Raw genomic sequence first — 10780 nt, forward strand, 5'->3', positions numbered from 1 at the left:
ACCCCCTCTATCCAGTGGCTCATGCACATCTCTGAGAAGGAGGACATCCAGATTCAACATGCCTTACAGGGCGGTGAATACCGCTTGGGCCCCTATTACCTGGACGGGTACTCTGTAATTAAGGGTGTGCCGACAGCCTTTGAATTCAACGGCTGTTTTTACCACGGCTGCCCCAAGTGTTACAAACCCCACGAGTATAACAAAATGCTGGGTACCAAATTTGAACACTTATTCAGACGTACTCTGACAAAGGCCCAGTATGTTGAAAATCAGGGCTTTGCTATGAGAGTTCTTTGGGAGCACGAGTGGTTAGATATGTTAAAAACTGACACAGCCCTCTGCTCGTTTCTTAAGACTCATGATTTACCCACACCTTTGGAGCCCCGAGATGCCTTATTTGGGGGGCGTACAAATGCCATACAACTGTACAAGGCCGCCAGTGAGGGTGAGAAAATACACTACTATGACTTCACCAGTCTGTACCCTTTTGTGAACAAAATGAAGTTGTACCCACTGGGTCATCCCACCATCATCTATAGAGATTTTAAGCCCCTATCCGAATACTTTGGGCTTATCAAATGTGAAATCTATCCGCCTAAGCAGCTCTACTTCCCGGTGTTACCATGTAGAGTTGATGGTAAGCTGCTGTTCCCCCTCTGTCGGACATGTGCGATGTTTAAAGAGGTTGCGGGGTGCAGACACACCGATGAACAAAGGATGCTCACAGGGACCTGGTGTAGCAACGAGGTACAAGCTGCCTTAGAGAAAGGGTACAGGTTAGGTAGAGTACACGAAGTGTGGCATTTTAAGAGCACTACAACACAACTCTTTGCCCCCTACATTAATTTGTTTCTCAGAGACAAACAGGAGGCCTCAGGGTATCCTGAATGGTGTACTAGTACGGGTGCAAAACAGAAATACATCGCCGACTACTACGCTCATGAGGGTATCCGTTTACGCCCCCACCTGATAGAGGTCAATCCTGCACGCCGACAGTTAGCCAAACTCTGTCTCAACTCCTTATGGGGAAAATTTGCACAGCGCACAAACCTTTCAAATACTACCTTAATATCAGATCCTGATGAACTGTTCAAGTACCTGTTTGCCCCCTGCTACGAGGTGTCCAGCTGCGATTTTATCGATGACGATACCGCGGCTTTGTGTTGGAAATATGCCCAAGAGTACCCCACAACGAGTAACAACATAAACATTTTCATAGCATGCTTCACGACAGCCCACGCTCGTCTAGAGCTTTATGGGGTTATGGATAAGCTCCAGGATCGTTGCTTGTATCATGATACAGATTCAGTGATTTTTCTCAGCAAACCTGGGGATGAAGACCCTCCTCTAGGAGATTATCTGGGTAATCTAACCAGTGAGCTAGATGAGGATGAGTATATAAAAGAATATACTTCCTCAGGGCCTAAAACATACAGTTACCGTACCAACAAGAACAAGGTTTGTATGAAGGTCAAAGGGATAACATTAAATGTCAGCAACACCCTAAAAATCAATTTTGATAGTCTGAAGAATCTGGTGCATGAATACGCTACAGCAGACGATTCTGAGAATGCTAAAACCATAGTCGTGAACCAGCCCTGCATAGTCAGATCCAAAAAGAAGTGGGAAATCACAACCCAACCTCTACATAAAACATTGCGAGTTGTTTTTGATAAAAGGGTCCTGACCAGCGACTATAAAACACTGCCTTATGGTTATTAGCCCCATTAGAGAGACAACCGCCACAACATGGACACCCGGTTACAGCACCCGTTCTCCTGCGTTCTAGCAGGCCCCTCAAACTGCGGTAAAAGCTACTTTATAAAAAAGCTCTTAGAAAATGCCGACTCTGCTTTATCACAAACCCCTAACAATATTGTATGGCTTTATTCATGCTGGCAGCCTCTTTATACAGACTTGGGGCGTCGGTCCCCCCATATCAAATTTATAGAGGGTATACCGGATAACCTCAACGATGATGAGCTACTGCCCCCAACCCGTGTAAATATGATAATTGTTGATGACCTGATGCGTGAAGGGGGTGATCATCCCGAGTTAGAGAGAGCTTTTACTCAATATTCACATCATCGTAATCTAAGCATCTGCTACATTGTGCAGAACTTGTTTTACAAGGGCAAGAACAGTCGGTCTATAGCTCTCAACGCTTCATACCTTGTTTTATTTAAAAACCCCCGTGACAAACAACAAATATCCGTCATAGCTAAACAGATGTACCCCGGAAACACACACTTCTTCATGGAGGCCTTTAGCGACGCTACATCAAAACCCCACGGGTACCTGCTGGTAGACTTAAAAAATGAAACTCTAGAAGACTATAGACTAAGGGCTGATATTTTTCCCCCAGAGCTCCCTGTAGTTTACACCCCAAAGCCCAAGACTAGGCCCTATAAAAAGCAACGCTGATGTCTTTTAGAGCCATTTACAGTTCAGCCATTATAACGCTCAGTGGTGACCATGTCTGACCGCCTACGTCGCAATCTAGCGCTCCTGAAAATGCTTGCTACCGCCAGCCCCCAACACAGAAAGGCCATCCTGGGCGCCGCTTCTGACGATTTAGTGTCTGCCATTTCAGAAATAGCCCTAAACACCCTAAAAGGCAATGTTCCTATATCAAAGCATCAGTTACATGTGTTGAAGAAGAAGAGGGGTCTTATCAGGAAGCTCAGTAATAAAAGGGCCTCGCTCATCACAAAGAAGAAGCTGGTGAAACAGTCTGGGGGTTTTATAGGTAACTTGTTGGGCATTGCTATACCTATAATTACAAGCCTCATCACGGGGCGGTGATGGAACATGCCACAAAAATGTATCTGGTGCCTAGACAGCAAATGGAGCATCTGGGGTCTTCCTCGGACAACGCCTGGGATATACGTAGAAATGAGACTCTACGCCTGGATACTGAAATTCAAGACATTTTGAGCAGGACTGATCTAAATCCCTACGACAAGGCTAACCTTTACACAGCCACTCTCAAAAAATTCTTAAATTCATACACCCTATGGAATACCGAGAAAAACAAGCTGACTCTATACACCCCAGACTCTGAACAACCACCAGCTCCAGCCAACGCCCCGCAACCCCTGCAGCCGCCTCCCGATCTTGCGACAGCCTCAGATACCTTTGTTGACGATCTCTTAAAAAATATAAGCCAGAGGCACAGAGGGGCTGCGCAGATGCTAATGAGTAAACTAGCCGCTTCTAAAGACCTGACCTCTTGGAATGAGCGAGGTGAATTTCTCTACAAGGGACACCCGGTTGCAGGGTCACACATGTACGATCTAGTCAAAGGTCTCACGCACCCCAAAATCCTAACGCCTCAAAATGCACCGAGAGGGTGGGAGCAGTTTCTGCAAGCCGCTGCTGAACTCAATATACCCTCCACGCTCGTTGGGAATAATGAACACCGAAGACTGTTAGACACTTTGAAGGATCCCCTACTACCATCGCCTACAGGTTCTGAAGCTCGAAGGCTATCCCCGACATGGTCGACCCCTGCACCGAAGGCACCACCGCGCAAAAAAAAGACTATGCCCAAACCCCTCCCGTGGATTACGCCTTGATGGGGCCGCAGACTTTTCGAATAATTGCGTGTTTTATATGTATAAACGTTCCTGGTGTTTTCTACTTCATTGGTTTCTTCAATAAAGTTTGTGAAACTAATGACCCCACTACCAACCTGTTTGTAATAAACACATGTTATAACTTTTCAATCCGTCTCAGTCATCTTTTAAAACATTTAAGGTGTATGTATATTGAAATACGGAGTCTGAATACATGTTTATTTTAAAATATAATGTCTTTATTTTACATGTTCAACATTAAGCATACAACTGTTATAAACCCTTACAGTTTTGACAAGCTGCATATTCTATTTTCAAAGGTCTGACCGTCGACCTTGTGTTTTCTTTTACATATTTCACAACTATACTGTCATTGTTAACAAGATCCCTCGAATATAGATTTAAGAAATTTCTAAACGAAACACCCTCTGACATTTTACTGATAAAATAAATACAGTGTTCCCCGCATGTGATGGCCGTGGAATCCTGCACCCTCAGCTTGTTATACTCCACCACCGCTGCAGCTTTTTTCACAAACTTGAATATGGGCCGTGTATAGAGTCTGTGTTCAGGGAACTCTGCTGTACTGTCAAACACTGTAACCTTGTCCCTAGCTATAAACAAGGCGGCCCAGTGTGTCCCCGCCTGGTCATGCGGGTCTGTGTTAAAGACTAGGGTGCACGGTCTTTCTGGCCCTATTTCGCTTGGTAACCCATCGCTAGGGAAAACACCCAAAAAGTATTTCCTAGCGTATTTATGTCTGTTTAAGAAGTCATGTATCTGCACAGTATCCATTTCGCAAATGTTTTTAAAGATAGTCAAACAAAATCTGTCTTGCGTGGTTGATCTGAATGATGCTGTCGAATACAGAGAATACGACCATGTTCACATTAGCAGCCAGCGGGTCGGCGAAACGTATTTCAGCTTTTAGATTCCCATTTTTGACCAGGTTGTAGTGATCGCCATCTTCCATGTCCGGTGTCAGGTCGAATGCGAACAGCGTGTATCCGCTCCCATAGCCTTCTCTTGACACGGCTACACCACAGTCCCTTTGATGCTTTCCTGTTATCGAAACCAGACCCTGATATTCCCTGATGTAATGCCGGGCTGCAAAACTGGGTGTGTAGGGTTTTGCAGGAATCACATTACCCTCATGGACCAGCGCCGCGTAGTTGATGTTGTAGTGTTTAAAATTGAAGGGGTTTGAGGCATAGGTACCGCTAAAAGCTGTATTGTCCACAAAACCTATGATGATGAGTTTGGGTAGCTGTCCCAGAAATAAATTCTGCTGCTGTGTTAAGCGGGTTCCTGCAGGTATACTGAATACCTTCAGAGATACTCTTTCCACAGCGTACTTGGCGTTGGATATTTGTAAAGCTTCGGCGTGCGCCAACCTGACGCTCGGTGACACTTTCACTCTCTTTACAAACAGGCTCGCGGACAGGATGCTCAGTTTGTAGTGTTCCGCATCCCCGCTGATGAGGCAGAATGAGTCCTTGTTGCGAGTGAGCTTGAGCTTAAGATCAATTCCGTTGATGAGCAGTTTATCTTGGAAGAAGAGGTCTGAATGTATGCGACCTAGGAGGTCAAAGGTACGACTACTTCTCGCCTGCCCCGCTCTTTTTATAAACCCCTTATTGGCTCCATCCAGAGTTGTGATTTCAAACTGTCCGTATGTATCCCGGTGAAACAGACCCGCTGAAAGTTGTGTGTCAAGGGCATCGCTACTGTAATTTAGAATGCTCTCAATGTAGGCTCTGTAGGCGTACATGTTATCGTTCTGGGTGATGAGTCGATCACCCAAGGTGATGTCCACTTGGTTAAACAGGGTAGCTAGAGGGTAAGCGATCGTTGCCACTCTAGCGTCGTCTTCAATGTCGGTCCCATCGGCTTTGACGATTTTACACATAAGATGTAGCAACGTGTTGTTGAGATCCAAATACATATCCGTGGACCCTGACACAAAAAACTCTATGGGGGCCAGCGGCGTCAATGCTGCTAAAGGTGATACCTCCATGAAGAAGCTGTTTTCGATGCTTGTCTGCGTGGGTTTTAGACTAAACAAGTCTAACTCTGATTTGGCGCACTCTCCAGATCCACAATGTACGAAGGCCATGGCTGTGTTTACGAGGCTTTAAAAAATATTTACTTTAGAGCCGTTTCGCTTCTTGGCAGCTCTCTTCCTTCTTGGGGCTCTTCTTTTCTGAGTGCGTTTTGAAGAGCTCCTCCTTTTTTTATAGGGGGCCGGAGGGCCCCTGCGTCTGGAAACCCCGCGTTTCCTTTTGACACTCGCGCGTGGTTTATACATCAAACCCGCTCCTTCTTGAGGTTGCTTGTTCATGCGCTCTGCAACCGCCGATGTAACAGACCCCACCACCTCCTGGGCAATGTTCGAGGCAGCCGCCTTAACATGGGGTTTTGCAATTTCATAGCCTCTTCTCAGGAAAGGCATAGCTCTTCTAAACAGACTTCTAAAGAATCCTCCTAATCCAGCCCCGTACATAACAGGTGACCCTTGAAAGTACGGCGGTCCTCCATAACCGGCTTGACTTCTGTAATAGTCTCTGTACATAGACGGATCTCCGTAGGTTTTCATAACCACCATTGCTGCTGCTTAATATCCCCTGTCGTGTCTAGGCCTTAAATGAAGTTTGACAATAACTTTCCCGTATTTAAAGGCCACCGGCTCAGACTGATCATCGTAGATCATAATTGAAATAGTGTCAAAATGGTTTTTAGAAACTGCGACGTAGTCAGGTTTGTTAAATTGGATGTTGACCATGGTATTATTATCACCCTGTACATGAACACATCTTAACAGCGGCGAGTAACTATCGCCGATCCTCTGAGCCTCTACAATATCACCATACACATAGAGCGTGTAGAAACCCCCGTTAATATCGGGGCACGTGTGATCTTGTTCCACCGGACTTTTCACATGTTGTACTGTCCCTAAAACCCTTTTTAATTTACCGGAGCAGTTAAACAGAGTATTGCGGTTTATGGATTTGAGAAACACCTTCCTTCTAACGTTATCTAGCACCAGATGAATATTCGGCAGCGGTTCTAGGGCAGCTATGGATTTGTTGATGGCTTCGACAACGCTTGAAACGCTTGGGTAGTAGCCGTGAGGGAAGGATACGTTTAGGACCTTGGGGTCCTGTTCACGCTTGAATTGGAACTTGGTTTCGGCCGCTGTAAAGGTATTCCATGTTCTAGGGTACTGGATTTCTGTTAGGGCAACCTCCCAGTCCCCTTTCAGGTCCACAGGCTTAGCCAGTTTGACGGTGTAATTAGAAATCTGATTGTTGGGGAACATGCCCTTAGAGGCGTTGGATGGTAAGGTTATATAAAAGGGTTTTGTCTCCATCGTATCAGCTGTTTTGAGCTCACACACCCTTCAGGGAACTGGCCAACACCCAACTGTTAAATTTCTCAGGCCACCCCCGCCATTTGACATATGCCTGGCTCTTAGCCCCGATACCTTTCCTTTTCAGAACCTTTTCAACCCTGTACACCCTGTCCGGATCATCTGGCACTTTTTGTAACTCTTCCTTGTAAAAAACCCCAGACACCGTTTCCCCATCGTAGTCCTTTAACCTGTAAATATACAGCCCTTCCTTAAGCTCCACACTTTCCACTATAAATATTTCATCGCTAAAAGTCTGCTGGTAACCCTTCGTGAAGACTCCTTTCAATTTTGAAATCCTTACGTGGTCACCTTTTTTAAAAACAGGCTTCTTCACCTTTGTATCGAAATTACGACCATACACATTTCTCCAAACAGTTAACGAATTACTAGGTGTCACATCTTCGGGGGCCCTTTTGATGGTCCTATGATAACTGGCATTATATACAGCTAAGAAAGCCTGCAGGACATCCACGTATCTGTAGGTGTTGTGGGCCGTAAAATACCTCCACATCTTAGACTTTAAGGTTCTGTTAAACCGTTCTACAACAGCTGCTTTTACCTCCGTGTGTGTTACAAAATGTTGAACATTGTATTGCTTTAATAATTTCTGAAATGCCTTGTTTAAGAATTCTTTTCCGGCGTCTGTTTGAAGTTTTTGAGGAATACGCCCCTTATCGAAGATGGCTTTAAAAGCGGCTGTGACGCTAGACCCACTTTTATCACGCAGCGCCTCTGCGTAGGCGTACTTGGACAACACATCTATGACGGTTAATATATAACAAGATCCATTGTTATGTTTTGCTATATCTTGTAGACTTATTATGTCCGCTTGCCATTGATAATCTATTTGCGCATTAACAATTGTTGGGCGTCTCTTAAAATGTCTTCTGGCCGGTTTATGGAGTGAATACGCCTCCTCGCCTGATAACCAAGTCTTCACAGCTTCTCTGCTTACCGGCTCCTTTTCATCCACAGCCCTTCTATATAGAGCTTCGGCGCTCCCAAAGCTACCAACCCCCCGAGTATCGTAATAAAGTTTTCTTAACACGCCCCCCTGCATGTTATCAGCCGTTACACACTGCAATGAATGACGCTTGTTTTGTGTAAGAACATTTTATTAAAAAATAAAGACTATTAGCAAAATCATAGACATTGGTTTCATATCTTTTCACATTCTGCATAGTACGACTTAACACCGCGTCACCCTTTTGGGTTTAACATTCTACTAGTTTGTTCTAAATACACGCTATCATGTAACGTTACATAAGAACCTGCTTAAAACAGTCTTCGGGGGGCCAAAGACCCTGCTAGTCTATTTGTTTTATACACATTACACATACGCCTTGCTATGAGTCTTTCTATCATCCTTCTATTGAAAGCAGTGTCCATTCCCTGCATAACGGTTAGTTTTGAGCTCGGGTCTAAGGCGTATCGGATCTCATTGAGTGCCCCTATCAAGATCATCAACATATCGGGGTGGACATCTTTCTTTTCATTGTACAAACCATACACAACCCTTAGCAGTTTATATACCTTGTAAGGGTCTAGCAAAGTACAAATATAACGTATTGTTCTTGTTCTGTATGATTCACACAAGCATTCGTGCGCCGCCTGCTGAGGATCTTTGATTCGATGACCTTGACAAAGGCTGTAATAGTCCCGTTTGACACAATTTAGTACCACCGACGCGGCGAAAGCCTTCACTGCCTGTCGGACGTCGTCGGGCAATCCTTGCTCTTCCTTTTCACACGCGTCAGAGCCGCATACACACTTGTCGCAGCCCTCACGGTTTTGACATATGGAACTTTCAGTTTGTTTTGAACACCACAGACAATTGAAAATTACATTGTTCGCTTTTGCAGGTCGCCACCCTGACACATGCCTCCACTCTGTAGCAGACCTTTTGGGGGTCTCTCTCTAGGTTCAAAAGACGAGAGAACGACAACACGTTAGTTGAAGAAATAACATACATCATTTTTTTTGTAACTATCTGCTCATAACATTTTCCTACTAACCTCTGCATTTTCACAGCCCTCTGCGGCGGCTCTGAAATCTTGAGAGTCGCTAATGTCCTGCGAGGCCCCATCATCTTCGACGCTTGTCCCAGGCTGTTGCAGACCTTCCTTCTCTGCAGCCGTATTCTCCTGAAGGTCCATGTCTTCATAGACGGGTGTGTTAGGGGGTTCTACAGCCTCTTTAGCATAGCGCATTATGGAGTATGTGCATCCAGCGGGTTTTGCTCTCTATGGGGTCAAAAGAAGACAGAATGACAATACGCTAGCTGAAGAAATAAAATACATCATTTTTTTTGTAACTACCTGTTCATAACATTTTCCTACTAACCTCTGCGTTATCACAGCCCTCTGCTGCGGCTCTGAAATCTTGCGAGTCGTTAATGTCCTGCGAGGCCCCAACATTTTCGACGCTTGTCCCGGTCTGTTGCAGCCCGTCCTTCTCAGCATCCGTATTCTCCTGAAGGTCCATGTCTTCACAGACGGGTGTGTTAGGAGGTGCTACAACTTCTTCAACGTCCTCCATGTCCACTGAGCTGAGGCCAGCAAGCACACTGTCACTACACGATCCCGCACTTTCGCTGCTGTCGCCCTTAACCGGGACCATCCGACATCCGTAATCCTTGAGCCTAAGTTCTTCCATAGGCCTACACAGGCCGGTGCCAAAACCAGTAACGTCGCAGCCCATATCCCGAGGTGTTTCTTGTTGAGCATTCTCGTCCATTACCAGAGGTGTTAAGCTGCGGTAATATCTATTAATAAGGGCCTGGGAGCCATCCATCCCTGTGCTTTTCACAAACGGGTTGTATCTCTTCATTTTGGCTGTGGGTCCCTTTTCGTATTCAAACGTCTGCTTGCTGTGCACGGCTCTTGCCACATGCTTATATGTATTCTAAGAAGCCACAACCCCTAAAAGAGGCGTACACCTCTACAACACAACACGGTCACGTGGCCTCAGGACTGCCCCCGCAGCTGTTCCCCTGCAGCTGTCCATTTTTGATGGCAGGCCTGTCAAATTTAAGGCCACAAGTTTAAGACTAGACCTGTCACTTTTGCGGACACAGACCTGTCAATTTTGCGGACATAGACCTGTCAATTTTGCGGACACAGACCTGTCACTTTTGCGGACACAGACCTGTCACTTTTGCGGACACAGACCTGTCACTTTTGCGGACACAGACCTGTCACTTTTGCGGACACGATTTTTTGATGAAAGCTATACCTATATACTACTAAAGTGTAAATAACCTTTCAGACAGAGCACATTACGGGTTCTTATTTCTGTATTGAGAAAGACTTCTTTGTGCATACATATTAGAGCACATTTTACAATATAAACGCATTAAAGAAATTGAGCAAAAAAACTCCAGCTGCATTCGCACATAACCCGGTGGCCCGGTGTGACTCTAAGTGTTTGTAGGGCGGTCAGCTTTCCACTATCACTTGACAGGACATTTTGCGCACATGGAGACACTTTGCACTCGCAGAGATACTTTGCATGCGCTGAGACATCAGAAGAAGTTGGTTTGGGAATTGGGGGGCTGTGAGTACCATTGTGCATTTTTTTCGGTTTCATTCTAAATCCCCACCTTCTAAATCAGTCTATCTTGAAGGATACATCTAGGCTAGAGATTGAGTTTATTGGAAGTGATTACAAGTCATCAGGGCTTTAAGTAGATTTAAAAAACTGGGGTTCTCTCAAAGGGGCATACCCTATGGAGTAACGGGCATGTCTTAAACATGGAAGATAAAAATCTCTGCTAAATGACTGGCATTTT

At 45.3% G+C, this 10780-nt stretch overlaps 1 protein-coding gene across 1 annotated transcript; it reads right to left on the minus strand.

The window, feature by feature from the left end:
• Positions 1 to 8265: 8265 nt before the first annotated feature.
• LOC146860498 (uncharacterized) lies at positions 8266 to 9474 on the minus strand. The gene is made up of 2 exons (XM_085646156.1): positions 9334 to 9474; positions 8266 to 8907 (listed from the first exon to the last, which is right to left on the minus strand). The coding sequence occupies exons 1-2, from the start codon at positions 9472 to 9474 to the stop codon at positions 8266 to 8268; spliced, it is 783 nt and encodes a 260-aa protein (XP_085502282.1).
• Between the last annotated feature and the right edge of the window lie 1306 nt (positions 9475 to 10780).

The sequence above is a fragment of the Triturus cristatus genome, chromosome 3_1 (genome assembly GCF_964204655.1).
Source record: "Triturus cristatus chromosome 3_1, aTriCri1.1, whole genome shotgun sequence".
NCBI lineage: Eukaryota > Metazoa > Chordata > Amphibia > Caudata > Salamandridae > Triturus > Triturus cristatus.